Below are 17,891 nucleotides of genomic sequence, written 5' to 3'. Positions count from 1 at the left end.
CGGAAATGCATGTCAATTTTGCTGCCCTCCATTAGAAGCATTAGGATGGGCTCCATGGATTTTGTTGTGACTGTTGATGCAGTTGCAGTGTCACCGAGATGTGAGCATGAGTCACCAAAACTGCAAAAAGCAGAACTTCACCGTGAGAGACAGTGTGGGGACAGCACTGTACGAGATGGGGTTGGATGGGTTGTCTTCATACTGCCTGAAATATGCGCTTTGCAAGTTCCAATAAGTGTGGAGGACTGAAAGGGCCAGCACAAAAACTGGGCAGTCTCCTTGCTGCCGCCTCCCTTCCACTGGCAGCTGCTGAGGCAGATACAGAGAGCATTCAGGACATTCTGCGCATGCACAACAGTCACGAGAGCAGCCAGGACCCACGAATTTCAAAAAACTTTCCAGGAAATTTTTTAAAATGCAGTAGGCAGAAAGGCATTCTAATACAGAATGTCTTGGAATAAGGGAGTAATTACTCATTGACGTCCACCCAAGCGCAGCCATACGGCTACAAAGGAAAGCTATACAGCTTTCTCAGAAACTTCGTAGTTAAAGAAAAATTCGTCCTGGTCCGGGGTTCGAACCCGGGACCACCGCCACACCGGAGCAGTCGCTCTACCAACTGAGCTAACCGGGACGACAAGCTTATGGTAGGGCGAGAGTGAATTGATCAGTAACTCGAAGTGGAAAGTGTGTTGGTCAGGACGAATTTTTCTTTAACTGCGAGGGTTCTGAGAAAGCTGTATAGCTTTTCTTTGTAGCCGTATGGCTGCACTTGGGTGGACGCCAATGAGTAATTACTCCCTTATTACAAATCTACTCCACCTTGGCTGCATTGCGAACAACTAGCTGTACAGTCCAGATCGAGATCAGCGGCAGCGATCAGTTCAGAGCACGCATGAGCAATGGAGCGTTCAGCGCTTGTCGTCATCGTCCTCCTTAAGCGCCAGCCACTGAAGGTTCCGGAATCGGAGGCTTGTCTTGCAGTGTAATTTTTTCACGCACTGTGTTTGGGTACTATGTTTTCAAAATGGCATCTTTCTTCTCTTTGGTCCTGCGAAAAATAAAACATTAGGGCTCTGTAGTATTAGCAAAAAAATGATATTTTATTTCCTTCCTTGCACATAGCCTCGATTAATGTACGCAACCCAAGAATTCCAGTTGGCTGAAATTGATCTGGAGCTTTCCCCTATGGCGCCTAGTTCTGATGCATGTTGCGCAGTGCATGATTAAATCCCAAGCAGTGGACCTTGAAAGCAAAGAGATTGAATTGCATGGCAAATGTTGTGTTCCATAAAGTTATGACAGCAGATGTACACAGTCGTCCACTCTTAAGGGGGGACGAGGTTCTTTAAACTGACCTTCTTATTTGTGGCTAGAATCTCATGAAATTTTGCACACAGATGTGTTTTTCTCTTCTGATTTAAAAAATGTAATCATAATTGAGCTGGCAGTCTTAGATCAAAAGTTATCTTAAATTCTAGAGTGTAATTGGGTAATTTCTTACGCAGCTTTAATGAACTTTCTCATTGCATTTTCTTGCTTTTAATTAGTCGACGACCGAAAATTCGGACGCCTGATTTTTCGGACATGCTTGATTATTCGGACTTTTTCGCGGCACCGCGACATGGCCCATAGGGCCAATGTGTAAGAGCGCTTGAAATTTCGGACGCACCGCAACTGACCACTCGATTTTTCGGACCTCGTTCGCACTCGCCGCCAGTACCCAAGCCGCCATATAATGTGTACAGTGGAACCTCATTAATTCAGACTGCAGGAGATATCGAAAACTTGATCAAACAAAACGAAATTCAAGCTTAACGGGAGCCTCTTGCGACGCTGAAATTCTGCGCGAGTCGGCACATTGCGCTCACGTGTTTTCGAATTCGTACTGTCCTTGAATGTCTTCCGCCGCACGAACTTGAACCGTAGTCTGAGTTCACGGAACTCATCTGTGCCGAGTCTTTAGTCCCGAACACGCGAATACGATCGCGGAGGCCACGGCGTGCGCGTAGCCTCCGCGATCGAAGCGCGCCGCCGGATCTTATCGTGCCGCCGGATCTTATCGCGGCCGCGATCTGCTCCGGCGCTGCGCCGTTCGCGGAGGCCACGCGCGCGCACCGGAGCTTCCAAGTGCCGTCTATGGATGGCGCCGTGATCATTATCATCAACATTTTTCTCTGTCGTGATTTTCCGCTGTTCACATCGGCATCAGTATCGCCAGCTCCAGCCTTTCGTGGCGTGTTAGCATGCGTGTTAGCGCGTTCGCCATGATAGTGGCTTTCGCGTGCTGCTGCCGAGCTTCACAGTAGCTCTCGAACGCGGTCGGTAAGCTGCGGCGGGCGGGAAATTCGACGTGGCCGAGAAGTGCGTCCGATGATGGTGCAACCAAAAGAAAAACACAAGCTGCAAAAAGCGCGCTTTCCGAGTCAAGCCGTGCGAGTTTCCTGAACTGGAAGAAGAGCTGCTCCTCTATGTGATGGAATTTCGGAACAACGGCTACGCGTTGACAGCAGACATGCTGCGCGGCTTCTTTTGGCATGAGCGTGCACCAGAGCGCAGCACCAGCTCAGGAGTCTAAATACTTCGCGAGTGACGATTGAACGTAGAATAAATGTCGCTCATTCCCTGGTTGGTGTGTTTTTACTTAAAAAAATTTTTTTTTCGCATATCGCGTGTATGGGCAGCACCCTGAAAATTGGCCCTCGAATCTGGAAAAAAAAAAGTGCGGCCCTTATACGCGTTTATACGGTATTTCGCGCGGCGAAATATAGTCATGAGGAGCTTTAGAATGTGTGCAATACAATTGGCCGCTTTCTCCGGCATAGTGAAAATAAGTTCGCGATTTTTTCGGTGAAATTTGATTTTCCGGACTGCCTGATTTTTCGGTCGTTTTCGCGGTCCCTAGAGAGTCCGAAAAATCGGTCATCGACATTGATAGCCAGAGAGTTCACATACCTGATGACATTCTTACTTTTTTTGTTTAGGCCACGTATAAATAGCAATTTACAATTAGCTTAACGAGTTGCAGTGTAAAATACTGCAACCTTTCACTATCGACATAGTACATCAGGATGACATGCCTTTAGAGAAAAACGAAGAGTGTCATTGGGTATGGGAACTCTCTGGCTATCAATTCATGTAAATAAGAGCAAGAAAATGCAGTGGGAAAGTTCATTAAAGCTGCTTAAGAAATTACCTAATCACATTCTAGACTGTAAGATCTAAGACCACCAGCTCTGTTGTGACTACATATTTGGAATCAGAAGAGAGAAATGCATCTGTGTGCAAAATTTAATGAGATTCCAGCCATAAATAAAAAAGTTAGTTTTAAGACCCTCGTCCACTCTTAATGTGAACACGTGCACCGGAGGCACCAGTGCGTTTGACCTGGCCTTGCCTCTGAGCAGAGTGACGCACACACAGAGAGAGGTGATGGTTCACATCGTCTGCCCCAATAAGTGGCTGGGAGGCACTGACGCTCTGCGGAATGCAGGCTCCCATATGTTCGCCCTAAGAAGGCCCCCCCCTCGTCCCTTTCCAGGTGCGGCAGAAGTACTCGGAGACGTACGACCCCGAGGCCCTGAGCAATGTGCTGGGCATGGACAAGAGTGGCTCCCTCTCCCAGGAACAGGAGGAACCCAGCGGACTGTTCCCCTTGTGAGTGCTCTGCCTGCACCTTTTATTTATTTATTTATACAAATACCTCACAGGTTCCACACTTGGAACATTGTGTGAGGGGAGGGGTTACAATATTTAGCAGACAAAAGATGGTACAAAGTGGAAAAGCACGAAAGTAAACAATATTAAATACATTGGACTCCAAACAATTATTACACCGTACTTGAAGAAAACCGTATTATATTGACACAGAGGAAAAAACAGCAAACAAATAGCGGCACTGGATGCATTTTACTACACATACGAACACAATTTATGTACAATATCATGGATGCATGAAGGTGGTCAATTCGTTTTTGAACATCAATGGGTCACGTATGGTAGCAATGCAATCCGGAAGACCATTCCAACACTTGATAGCACGTGGCAAAGCAGAAGAATTAAACACGAGTGTTCGGCCGAATAGACCTTGGAAGCTAAGATTATTATGTAGGCGACGTGAAGTGCGCATTGGGCGTGTAAGTGGCAGTGTGGACGCGTGACAACTGTATATTAGTTTCTGTAGCAAGCAAAGAAGGACCTTCATTCTGAACTTGTCCTCTGTATACTTTTGATCACATACAGCACAAGAGCGTTAGGGGTCCCATGTCGCAGTCATTGGCCATGAACATCCACAAAAATACCCCGAGGACCAGCCTAGGGGGCAGGTGGGCCATCTAGGTCACATGACATTGTAACAGCATCACAGCCTGTCAATCGGATTGTCAGAAAAAATCCCCACTGCGACAAATGGCAGTTGAATTAATGATTCGTCGTGAGAGGTTACTGATCATGCTGTATTGTCCTAAAAGGAAGTTCCAAGCAGTGTACTGTACACATACCTTCGTAGGCAATCACACTAAGTCGTCTTTAAACCAAGGCCGGCGCAGTACAGCATTCCAGCGTTCCAGAAGAGCTTCAGGCGCTTCCCATATCTTTCGAATTGCTTAAGTTACATACTACTTTCGTCCACAGACCAAACAAAGCCACACATTATAATAACAGAGCTATAAAGCAGCACAACACTTCGCGAAAAATCAACAACAGCGCTACATAGCTGTACTGATGGATTGGATTGGACTGACGGCAAACTAACGTCTATGATGATGATGATGATAGCAGAATGCGCGGGAGTTTTGCATTTACGGATGGTTTCAATGGTAGGTTTAGGTAACAAAGCGGTGGACATATCGCACAACTGCACTAGTTTGTAGAAGTTTTCTAAAGATAAAACTAGTAATTGAGTTGCTGCAAAATTCTGCAACACCTGCTTCTCCCCATAAATTAATTTAGCTCGTTGGCGGCTCCTCCACTCAAGGTAGGAGTGGAATCGCACCATTTACAAACGTCTTCACGTCAAACCCTCCAACTGATGCAAATAATTTCTTGAAAGCAGATTTGCAGAATAAGTCTTTCGCAGTTAAAAAAGCAAACTGCATAGTATACACAGTATACATACATTAAAGGCGTGAACTTTCTGTGAAAAAAAAAAACGTCCATATTCTTGGCCTGGGAAAATCCTTCGGACGTACATCTTGTCTCTCATACGGGTATACAAAAGTGAACGCTGTCCGTACGTTTGATGGACGTGCGGAAAAGGATATCTGAAGCTGTGTTCGTATGTCTGACAGACGTCCGATCTCGGTGCAGGATGTTAGGATCTAGCTCGGACGTGCGACGGATATCTGTAGTTGCTTGGGTCACTTCACTTCAGAAGAGACGAGGCTTGGGCATGTTGGTATGACATACTTAAGGGAAATAAATAGCGCACAAGAGAAGACGGGACAAGCGAGGAGACACAGACAAGCGCTGTGTCTGTGTCTCCTCGCTTGTCCCGTCTTCTCTTGTGCGCTATTTATTTCCCTTAAGCACTTCACTTCAATACCTTAAAGACCCTCTTTAAGGGATGTTACATAAGGGGTGGGATGGGGGTGGAGATTGAACCCAAAAGACTCTGGTTCAATCCCGGCCACAGCGGTCACATTTCGATGGAGGTGAAATGCTAGAGGCCCGTATTCTATGCGATGTCAGTGCACGTTAAAGAACATCAGGTGGTCGAAATTATCTGGTGCCTTCCACTACGATGTCCCTCATAGCCTGAGTCGCTTTGGGCCATTAAACCTCATAACAGTTACTTTGTTGTCGTCAAATTCCTGCTCACAACTCTCAGGCGGTGGTAGACACGATAGACAATCTGCTCCTACTTAGCTTTCCCCTGGGCAATAGACCAGATCGTAATGGTTGGCTCATAGCGTAATGGCCCACTTCTGCAAACAAGCAGTGGCAATGCCTGTCTTTGGACCGAGGATCGTCTGTAAAAGCTTGCGATCAGTTTACTCCGCCATAAATGTAGCAATGGAACTTCTTAATTCTGAAAACTAAGGCTACTGCTTCTTGCTCTAACTGGCTGTAGTCTTTTTCACTTGGCAGTAATGTGCGCAATGCAGACGTGGTCGGCCGTCTGGAACCATCCTGTTCCACTTCGCTAGAATGGCACCCAACCCATACGGTGAAGCATTGCATACTACCTGAAACTGGGCTTCTGGATCATAATGTGCCAGTAGCCTTTTCATCTTCTGAAACGTTATATTGCATTGTTCAACCGATACCCACAATGAATTTTTGCACAGCAGCTGATTCAGTGTGGGTATTATTACTGTTGATAACTCTGGCAGAAACTTTCTGTAGGATGTACCATGCCCGTAAACTTTCTCAGCTGCTTTTTATTGATTCGGACAGAAGCTTCTATTATGGCCTTCATGTTCTTTGGTGGTGTTGAAATTCCTTGTTTACTGACCACATGACTCAGAAACTGCAATTCTGGTTTCAAAAATTCACACTTCTCTGCCTTAATCCGTATGCGCCTTTCATGCAACCGGGTCAGCCGTGAATCTAGCTTCTCAAGGTGTTCCTTTTTGTTTCGGCTCATGACAAGAATGTCAGCTAGGGGTCATATTACCCCCTTCAGTCCTTTTAGCATGTTGTCCATGGTCTTTTGAAAAAAGTGGATGTAGACGCAACCCTGAACATTAGGTGATTTACTGCAAATAGTGAGTAGTCCTTTGTGTGTGTTGAGGGTGAGGTACTCACGGGAAAGCTTGTCCATTACCACTTGTTGACACGCTCAACTCAGGTCAATCATTGAGAACACTTGCCCTCTCAAAAGTGTGCCAAAGATTTCTTCAATCCTGGGTAACGAATAATTTTCAATGTTTAAGCACGAGTTCAACAACACCTTATATCCCCTATATGCATACGCTACCACCTTTCTTTGCCACTGGTACATTTGGTGAGACAAAACTACTGTTTGAAATTTGCTCGGTTCCAGTTCTTTCTCCACTGCTTCTTTCAGCGCGAACGGAATGCTTTACAAAACTTTGGTCGTAGTTCAGGCTTGATGGATAATTCAGCCTGCTTACTTTGAATTTCGACGAGTTCGTTGTTGAACAACTGGGGATGCCGGTCTAGACTTGTCCCAAGGCCCGACAGTCTTGTGCCTCCACATGATTAATGCTGCTCCAGTTGAGCCTGAGCTGGTGCTGATGTTTCAATATTTACTGACACCACCTCCTTCGGGCTCCCCTGTGTACGTACTAAGCAACACCGAAGCCGGGCGTAACTTCATCTGCAGGAAACGGGACCAAAAAAGCTGGTATGGCATTACCGAGGCTGCTGCTTCTGTGTCCAGTTCCATTTCAAATGTCACTCCCTGAACACACATTGTAAAGCATGTCAGCTCTTGACACGGTCTCTCGAGCATTGTCTGAAACCGTGGCTCGACGTCCTCCTCAATCTCAAATACGCTGACGTTTTGCCTCCGGGCGTTTTCGAGCCATGAGTCTTGTCTGTTCGTTTTCGGAGGGTGAGAACTAGACGTCGGCTGGGAGCGGCAGGCTTTCTGATTATGCCCCTCTCAGTGGCATCTAAAACAAGTCATCTTCGGGATCAGCAATCATAGTTGAGATGACACAAGCCGCATTGCATGTACAGTAAACCGTCCTGTGCCCAGCCTCCCTCTGCAAAAAACTTCTGAAGGCCCTCCTGGGTTACCCTGCTAGGCTGGTGTTCTGTTCTTGGAAACTTCCTCTACTCATAATGTGATCTCTGCCGCCTTCTTGAAAGTCAGTGACGCATCCTCAAGAAAAAGTCTCTTTTGGATGTCAGCCCAGGCCAAAGCACACACAGATCTGTCTCTCTTCTAAGTTCGTTCCTAAGTTGCATGTTTCTGCAGATTGCCTGAGGGCTGCCACGAACTCCTCAATGCTCTCTGTTTCTTGTTGCATTTTTCGGTGGAACGTTGCTCTTTCCGTCATAACTGATAGCTTGGGAAAAAGAAGCTCTCATAATGCTTTCTGGAGTTCTAACAAACCTGACTGGCCGGTGCGTTCAGCAAGTCAAACTCTTCAACAACTTGTACTTCTTCGGACTCATGACACTCAGGAAGGTGTCTACTTTGTTGACGTCTGGAATCTTGTCCAAGTAATCCTTTCTTCATATGTTTCCTAGTCTGCCTGAGATTCATCGAGAGGTTCCATTTGCCCAATCGTGGCCATCCTGGATGCTTCCGAGTCGCTCCATCGTGATCCTTCTTGTATGCTTGGTTGAATATCTGTCTTAACGGTCTCCATGGACGTGGTCATCAGTCTGCTTCACCATACTCATCGCCAAAGAAAGTTGTGTCTTGGAAGTGGAATGACACGGCAGCCAAGTTATAGCCAAACTCAGGTTTATTGTCATCCGGCCGTCAGACCACGCGGGCCGCTGGTCCACGACTGCCCGTGCAAACGGACCGCAATGTGCTTATACCAAGATACAGAGGGGAGGAAGGGGGGCGGCACCCTCACATCAATACGTGGCGACGGGTTAGTTAATTGCTTATCAGAGTACAAACACTGCAAAGGAGACATCAGGGACTTGAAAAATTTACAGACCATACAGAAAATACATTTTGCAGAAAATAGTCCATAAGAAAAAAAGTGAGCGCTCTCCATGGAGGAAATCCCTTGTGGGATTGCAGTATTCATAAATAAATACTGAGCTTTTTTCCTGAACTTTTGACAGCTGCGCTACGTATTGCAAAAGGATTTGCCGGGCTAGTTGGTTCATTTCTGAAATAAAGAGTAAACTGCGCGAAAAGGTTAGGACACGAGGGAGTCACATTCACGACACTTCTGCGCTTCTAAGTGTCGTGAATGTGTCTCCCTGGTGTCCTAACCCTTTCGCGCAGTTTACTCTTTATTTCAGCAACATATTATTTTCTCTGTTTATTGCTGATCAGCGGTTGTTCATAATTGTGACTTCTATATCTGAGCTTGTTGCCTAGCTTTTGACGCTTGTACTTGTAATTTTCCTTTTTTTTATTCATGTACCCATGCTGCTAAAATCCTTTGTGGGATTCCAGTATTCATAAATAAATACATGCTGTCTGCTGTAGATGAGTCAGTTTTAGTGTAATCGGTAAAATAGTTGCTTTAAGAGTGTTTTATTGTTAATGACTGCGTGAGCTCAACAATAACGGTTTCCCTCTCCGGTTAGCTATTAAGGGAATAAGTGAGCTCTTTAGTACTTTGATTCGTGGTATGTTACTTTGGACAACAGTATCACAGACCTGTGTACCTAAACACTGAATAACTTTAAACATGGAGAAGATGGGTGCAGCATTGTTCTTTGGTTTTTCTAGCATCACAAACGTGGACTGGAAGTACCAGATCTGGAAGGCTGGCGTCACAATCACCGACAATGTGAGTACTGGGGAGGAATCCGGTTGGTCTTCGCATGGCCAGAGGAGATCAGGTGAACTCATCCACAGTTGAATTCCAGTTCAGTTTATTCCAATTTTTGTCTTCAAAACAGAGGATGGCGAGAAAAAAAGCAGTGCTACCTGACTGGCCTCGCCACCCTTTGCAAAAAACATGCAGAAAACCAAAGTAAAGCTCAACAGTCTAGCAAAGGAACAGCAGTTTGCACTTGGTAGCGAGCTGCTAGAAGTAGTAAGAGAATATTTCTACTTAAGGCAGGTAGTGACCACAGATCCGGATCATGAGAGGGAAATAACTAGAAGATTAAGAATGGGGTGGAGCGCAGGTTCTCTCAGATCATGAATGGCAGTTTACCAATATCCCTCAAGAGAAAAGTATACAACTGCTGTATCTTACCGGTACTCACCTATGGGGCAGAAACGTGGAGGCTAACAAAGAGGGTTCAGCTTCAGTTAAGAACAACGCAGCAAGCTATGGAAAGAAAAATGATAGGTGTAACGTTAAGAGATCGGAAGAGGGCGGAGTGGGTGAGGGAACAAACGCGGGTTAATGACATCCTAGTCGAAATCAAGAGGAAGAAGTGGGCTTGGGCAGGGCATGTAATGCGAAGGCAAGGTAACCGCTGGTCCTCGAGGGTGACGGAGTGGATTCCAGTAGAAGGCAAGCGTAACAGGGGGCGGCAGAGAGTTAGGTGGGCGGATGAGATTAAGAAGTTTGCGGGAATACGGTGGCCGCCACTAGCAAAGGACAGGGTTAATTCGAGAGGCAAGAAGAGGCCCTTGTCTTGCAGTGGGCGTAGTCAGGCTGATGATGATGATGACGATTCTGGGAACACTCTTTGTGACGGATAACTGACGCGAAGTGAGCACATGTTTGAATTTTTTCATCTTTGTGATGTCCCTGCCTTCTTGAAAATAAAACTAGTCAGAAACTGCGCCTGCCTCGTACATGTTGTATGTGTTTCTTCGTTTCTGTCCTTCGCGCAAGTACATACCTTTAGCAGGGATGAACCAAAGAATCCCGACTGAGCCATAGACTCACCCTGTGTGCAGTCGTTCCTGTACAACCTGTGGTACTTCACCTTCTCCGTGATGGGCAACCTCAACTACTTCTTCTTTGCGGCCCACCTGCTGGATGTGGCCGTGGGTTTCAAGACGCTGCGCACCATCCTGCAGTCAGTCACGCACAACGGCAAACAGGTGATGACGACGCTTGCTTGTGCAGCAGCCGTTTTCTTTTTTTTCATCTTTATGAAGAAAGTGCCTGGATACATATGTTCAGTTGAATAATGCAATTTCTGGTGTTTTGCACTGTCATGCTAAATGTTTCTTCCCAAGTGCAGCTTCAAACGTATTAATGTAGTACTGGTCAAGTGCAGCTAAAGGGAGACATGGGAAGGTACACAATATAGCTTCAGCAGCAATTTCATTGGAGAACTTGTGCCCCCAAACATAAAACATCTGCGCATTGGTAGTGAATAGTGGTGAGTGCACTTGGCGGGCATCGGGATCAGAATGCTTGGCACCTGCAGCCTCGTTACAGTTAAAGGTGACAGTGATGTTCCATGCATAACTGTCATTCAAGTTCCTGACCTTTTCTTTCCTGCAGTGGTTATGGAAATCAAACAGTCTGGAAAAAATAAGAAAATTACAGGTGCGACAATTCCTGAAGACCTGTGGCGATCCTCTCTTTGCCAAATTTTGCCCATAAGATGCCTTGAAAAAGGAAAAATTCCCCAAATGGAAGTTTTGAGATTGGGTTTTTAAAATACCAACAACTACAGTGAAGGCCTCTTGTAATGGCCGTAGATATAATAGTGAATACTCACTCATTAAGAACAAGTGGCGTACCGTCAAAATGTGCATTAGGGCAATGGCAATTTGTCTCGGATAATGGAACAGCTGTGTCTGCACTTCTCGGATATAGCGAATGAGGAGGCGCCTTGAAAAAAACATGCGGACCCAAAAAGCAATAAAAAGGCAGAATTGGAACGAAGTAAGCACTGGCCGAGTGTGCACCAGTTGCCTACACTGCCTGTGTGTGCATCCCCAGTGAGAGGTAGTGGACATTGCAGCCATGGGCGTCCGGAAGGGGGGGCAAGGGGGGGCGGTTGCCCCCCCTTGGAATTACGGATATTATTTATGCACTAGTAGAAAACAACTACATAGCTGCCGCCTCCCCCATAACCGGCCATCGGGTGCACCCCCCTGGAAAAAGTTCTGCGGACGCCCTTGATTGCAGCCGATGCATTCTTTGCGCACGAATGCTGCGACCAGGAACGATGGCTGGTGCTGTCGAAAACACGTAGATGTATTTATTTATTTATTTATTTACAGTACCCCTAAGGGCCCTCGTGCAAGGGTATTACATGGGGGGGGGGGGGGGGGGGGGGGGGGGATACAAGCATACAAATATGGCACAGGCACTTGAAACAAAATACACGGGATAATGAAATAAAGCTAGTAATGTACACAAATAACACAACAAACAACGCAGAATAAAATACTCAGTAAATGCACATAAAAATGCCAAATGTGTTAGTCCATGGTTTGCTTTAACGAATGCTTAAACGATTGTAGGTTAACCTCAGTAGCTATGTGTGATGGCAAGTTATTCCAATCTATTATAGTGCGAGGAATGAATGATTTCGCGTATAGCAATGAACGGCATGTGATGCGTTTTATTTTGTTATCGTGGTCGCGGCGAGGAAAGACTGCAGGGTGTGGCAAAAAGAAGTCGTCGTGGAGGGTGGGATGGTGATACAGTTTGTGAAGTAAGGCTAGGCGAGCGAAATGCCATCAACATGATAGCGGTTCCAACTCGGCACGTTGTTTTAATGCAGTGACGCTGGTGAAGCGTGAATAATCTGAAAAGATGAAATGAACAGCATGGTTTGGAGGGATTCAAGGTTGTTTATGATGTAAGCTTGTTGAGGGTCCCATATGGCAGAAGCATACTCAACTTTCGGGCGGATTAGCGTATGGCAGTGCATCATGGATGCATGATTCTTCAGAAAAGTGTGGACAGTGCTGTGTTCTGATGCACTCCCCTGCAGCTAGGAAGCTGCCATGGATGCCACGATTAATTAAATACCATCCCTAGTTGGCTGGCTAAGAGCCCTGGAGAGCCAGTAGGGTGTGCTTTGTAGAAATGGACGCACATGATGCAGCTTTCACGAAATAAATGCCACTTTTGGTGGACTTGGTATCAGCGCTATAGAATTACAGGTTCCGTTCACGAAAAAAGCCGGCATCCGTCTGTCCGTGTTGCCCACCATGGCAAGGGGCAGTGAAAATAATTTAAATAAATTCAGTTCACTTTTGCGGCTTGCCTACTGTGGCACTGCGCATCAGCTCAAGAGATATAGACAGCCTGTGAAGGAGTGCCTGCGCACATAGAGCCTTTTGGGAGCCCAGGAAGTGCAGCCTGCGTCTCACAAGCTGCGTTTGAAGCAGCGGCAGTGACGCATCGCTTGACCACTGCGGCAGTTGCGGTATGAGGACTTCCTGCCATCTATGAAGAGAGCAGAGTACTCGTGCAGAAGGGAAATTCAATGCTATTCCATGCTTAAGGGTAGGTTAATCGTCATGCAGGTTTTTTTTGCTGTAATACGGGGAGAACGAGGCATCAAGGTTGTTGTAAGTGGGCTTGACTTTATTTCAAATGTTAAAAAAGCTAATGCATGCTGTCAGGATGGTTCCAAAGCAGTCTAGTGCCAGACAAATTGATAAGGTCAAATTTCACGCTTTGGAGAAAAACAAAATTAAGCGAACTTTTTAGCACAACGACAGTGGATGAGTACGTGGCAGTGGAGAACTAGCTATGACATGGTATGCCTGCTCCTTCTTCTCCTGTGCAGCTGGTGCTGACGGTGATGCTGCTGACAATCATAGTGTACATCTACACGGTGATAGCGTTCAGCTTCTTCCGCAAGTTCTACATCCAGGAAGAGGATGACCAGGTCGACCACAAGTGCCACAGCATGCTCACGGTGAGGGGAGGTTCCCTCGTAGACTACATACGAGTGTGGAACTTTTTCTGGTGCTTTTCGTTTGTTGCCGAAGTATTTACTGGGTTTCCTCCACCTTTGCCCTCTGCTGAAAGGTGCCAGCCCCATGAGCTTGGGAAAGCTGAACAGTTATTTCCCCAGCACTGTGTTTAGCACACATTTGAAGCTGAACATTCTGCGCTAAAATCTAGAAGAAATAGAACAAAAAATAAAAGAGCTAAAGTTTTTATTATGCAAGATCTATCTTGCTAAACTTCGTTATTTTGATGCTACTTTTATTAATGATTAAGTAACAGCTTTAGCTCCAACTGCCAGTCCGCAAGAGCCTCATGATGTGGCCGTGCTAAAGCAAAGGGAAGTGAAAAAAAGCGTCTCTACAGGATCACGTTGCTGTGTTGCATTTGATGAAGGCACCAACAGATAAGAGTGAAGCATAGCAGCGTCGACTGAAGGATCTTGGAGGTATACAGGTAAAGAGCAGTTAAGAAGAACTTCTTGTTGGGCGAGTTGGTGCATACTGTTATAGGTACGAATTGCGCACAAAAGACACACACAGGAAAAAAACACAAGGGAGACTGAAAGAGCGCAAACTATCAACTAGTGTTTATTCGATTCTTCCTTGTGTTTTTTTCCTGTGCGTGACTTTTGTGCGCAATTCGTACCTACAACAGGTAAAGAGCAACTCCAGGGGTTTTTTGAACAATTGTAGTCGATAGTCACGTCACATTCTTGAAAGTCCCTTCTAACCGGTAAAAAAAAGGCCCTTCAAAATACTGAGAGAGGTATTTTAAAGCTGCAAAAACCCCAAAAGCGAAACTGAATTTCAACCAAACTGTGACGTGACGTTGATTGGTTAAGCTGGCACGCGTGGCTGATCAGGCTAGTTGGCAATTCATGAGAGAGCTATAAAACACAGCGCAACTTCGAGACAGGGATGAAGAAAAGACGGACACCACAGCCACAGCGGTGACTTAAACTAGTTTATTGCAATAAAGAGCAGTCTATATATACATATATAAGAAAGAGTGGGCGGGCCGCCGCGGTGGCTCAGCGGTTATGGTGCTCGGCTGCTGACCCGAAAGACGCGGGTTCGATCCCGGCCGCGGTGGCTAGAATTTCTTTGGAGGAGAAATTCTAGAGGCCCGTGTACTGCGCGATGTCAGTGCACGTTAAAGAACCCCAGGTGGTCGAAATTTCCGGAGCCCTCCACTACGGCGTCTCTCATAGCCTTAGTCGCTTTGGGACGTTAAACCCCATAAACCAAACCAAAGAGTGGGCGGGGAAACATGGGGAACATTTGCTGAGTTTGCTTGGCGCACAATATAACAAAGGTGAAAAAAGACACAAGACAACAATGCTGCATCTGCACACAAGCCAAAATGCAAGAAAGCGCACAGGGGTGAAGTCACTACATGGCAAATGGCAACAAATAAAACATGAAATCAACCGACTTCATAAAAAGATTGTAATGAGAGTGCAAAAAGGGGCATTAAGGTTAAAAATTGAGAGAAAAGTAAAAGACAACAATTCTAAAAAGGGGGAAAAAAGCGGAAAGGTGAAATCAGGGGCTTATAACCCTTCCAATGTCAAAATTAAACCTTCACTGGCAAATTACTCAAATGATATTTGGCTCAAATATTTTACTTCACGTTCATTAGCGCAGACGAGGGAGTGCTAACACAGTCTTCTCCTAGCATCAAAATATGGGCGGCTTCTATGATTTCACGGTGATTTGATGTGGATTTCTTGCGAGAACAGTATGCCCATGAAACAATGGAACAAATCCACACCAAATAACTCGTGAAATTATTGAAGCCGCCCATATTTTGAAGCTAGCATAAGACTGTGTTAGCATTCCTTCAATTGCACTGTAGAAATTGTGAACTAAATTATTTCAGCAAGATGTCATTTGAGTAATTTGGTTGTGCAGTTTTAATTTAGACTTTGTAAAGGTTTTAGGCACCTGATTTCACCTTCTTGGCTTTTTATTTCCCCCTTTTGGCATTGTCATTTTCTACTTTTCCATCAGCTTTTAACCTCTTAATGCCCCTTTTGGCTCTCTTATTGCATCTTCTTGTTATGAAGTCGTCAGTTGCTTTCATGTTTTATTTGTTGCCATTTGCTGTGTAGCGACTTCACTCATCCGCACTTTCTTGCATTTTTGTGCGCAAATACAGCGTTGTTATCTTCTGTCTTTTTTGCCTTTGTTATCTTGTGTGCCAAGCAAACTCAGCATCTGTTCCCCATGTTTCCCCGCCCACTCTTCCTATAACACACACACACGCACTCACGCACGCACACACACACACACACAGAGAGAGAGTCGCAGCTAGTTTGGACAAAGATATTACAAAAACCTAAGCGTTCTTCAGAAATGAAATTGCATGGATGTTGTTAGGGTTTATCTTAAGTTACAATACTATTTTTTTCGCTCGTCTTATTTGAATAATTAGTTGAGATAAATAAATTAAATTTTTAAATATAGCTTGAAACGTTCAGGCATCAATAAGAAAGTTGTGCAGCTCCAGAAATATTGTCCAACCCAGGCACTTTCAACGAGATAGAGTTAGCGTGACCATTTTTATTCGGGAAAAACGAAAGCCCGCAGAGTTTAAGTTGCACACGTGCCACGATGCCATCCTGTGGGGAAGGGGGGTATGCATCGCCTTATATGTGCAGCCAGCTCCGTTTCCAATAGCAAGAGCTATGAGTTAAGGGCTAGGCTTTTACATGGCAGTATGTCGCCAAGTTTGTTCAAGAAAGGCCGCACATTCCCGCAACAAAATTTTTTACCTGGGTCCCATTGTTGTAGAAATAATGACACCAGTGCACAAGAAAGAGGACAACAGACGGTGCTACGTCAGTTACTTTGAATATTTTTCTGCAGTTCCAGTGCTTTTGAATCAATGACGTTTCACTGTATACTGGAACATAAACCAATGTCAATATTGTCCATTTAGTTGGGAATTTCATCTTTGCATATCAGCAGAAGAGAAATTTATTTTTGCTTTGTGGGGACCATCTCGATGGGAAGCAGCATCACTTGCTATGGTGAGAAAAATGCTGGTCACTGAGTGGGAACAGTGAGTGCCTTTTTATTTTTGTGAGAAGCATTCATTTCAAGAGAACATTTCCAAGTTCAACATATGTGAGGACCACTATGTCTCAGTCGTATCTTTGTTTCTTTTCAGTGCTTTGTATTCCATCTGTACAAAGGCGTCAGAGCAGGTGGTGGAATTGGTAAGTGTGCTACAAGCATATTCTTAACTGAGAAGTTTCATTTCATGAACGTTTTCAGTTCGAATAAACGTGCAGAGTTAGTTGACGTGACTTCTGGATTGAAACAAGCTCCCAACCCAGAATGAATTCCTGCTCTCTCTAGAGCTCTCTCTATGTCTGTCTTTTCTGTTTAAACTCGTTTGAATATTTGTCTTGATGACGCATGTTTCTTTGAGCTAAGATTTTTTGTAAAAGTTGTTATAATTGTTAATTAAAAGACTAGCACATAAAACTAGGACAAAGATAGAGAAGGAGACAGGATGAGCGCTAAACATCAACTGAAGATTTACTACAACAAGCAGGTACTTAAAAACACTTCAGTGGCAGATGCAAACACTGGGTTAAAAAGAGAGCACAAACTAATCAAAATGTGGTAAACTGCTTCGGAGATACATGTTTTCTTTTCTGGTCAGGGCAAGTGATGTCGTGCTGACACACAATTGTCACCTTCCCTGTTAATGTGATAAGCCTCACAAATCTTATTTAGAACCGGCGCTCTAAAAGAGACCAAAAATGACGCATAGTAGAGGTTCAATCCCATAACATCTAATTGACAAAACATGTACATAATTGTTAAATTTGTGTGATGTGCATATTTCATTGAGCATTCAAGGGTAGCATTTGGGTAGCAAGGGTAGCATTCAAGGGTTATAGACAATGGTGTACTTTGAACAACAAAAAACTATAAATAACTACTATGTGCAGCTGAAAGAAGTTTTCAACACTTAACGAAATATGCACACAAATTTACCAAATATGCACATGATTTGTCAATTAGATGTTATGGCATTGATACTCTAATATGCATAAATTTTGTCTCTTTTTTTTTTTAATGTTGCGGTTCTAAACAACTACCCACTGGAGACAAAAACCACTCTCAACATTCCAAGATTGACATTTTATTTAGCTGCTACAAAAGCAGTAGTTCTTCCAAAATGCGTCTTGCAAGCTGTCAATTCGAACAAAAGTATTGTTTTGTACACTATGTTTTTCGCTCACTACACTTGTACTAACAATTACTGCTTTGACAATGAAACTTAAATGCATTCATCTCTCTCTTGAGCTAAAGAAGCTTGTCTTTCTATCATAAGAAACAAGAGACCAAAAGCGATCACACAAACACTGTGAGAAATGGCCAATGGCCATGAAAGCATGGGACCCCCGTGCTAATAAGCATGTGCAAGTAC

At 44.8% G+C, this 17,891-nt stretch overlaps 1 protein-coding gene across 5 annotated transcripts in view; it reads left to right on the top strand.

The window, feature by feature from the left end:
- The window catches only part of LOC149326691 (ryanodine receptor-like), a 539,764-nt gene that overhangs the window by 512,432 nt on the left and 9,441 nt on the right, over positions 1-17,891 (top strand). For all 5 annotated transcript variants that reach the window (XM_089562900.1, XM_089562898.1, XM_089562899.1 and 2 more), the window contains exons 119-123: positions 3,542-3,657; positions 9,338-9,398; positions 10,469-10,615; positions 13,276-13,407; positions 16,617-16,665. In XM_089562900.1, the coding sequence (XP_089419026.1) occupies positions 3,542-3,657; positions 9,338-9,398; positions 10,469-10,615; positions 13,276-13,407; positions 16,617-16,665 (505 nt within the window). The remainder of the gene's footprint in view (positions 1-3,541; positions 3,658-9,337; positions 9,399-10,468; positions 10,616-13,275; positions 13,408-16,616; positions 16,666-17,891) is intronic.

The sequence above is a fragment of the Amblyomma mixtum genome, chromosome 10, assembly GCF_055824585.1.
Source record: "Amblyomma mixtum isolate Tamu chromosome 10, ASM5582458v1, whole genome shotgun sequence".
In the NCBI taxonomy this organism is placed as follows: domain Eukaryota; kingdom Metazoa; phylum Arthropoda; class Arachnida; order Ixodida; family Ixodidae; genus Amblyomma; species Amblyomma mixtum.
Note: the sequence above shows the minus strand (reverse complement) of the source record. Positions and strands in the feature narration are given on the sequence as shown.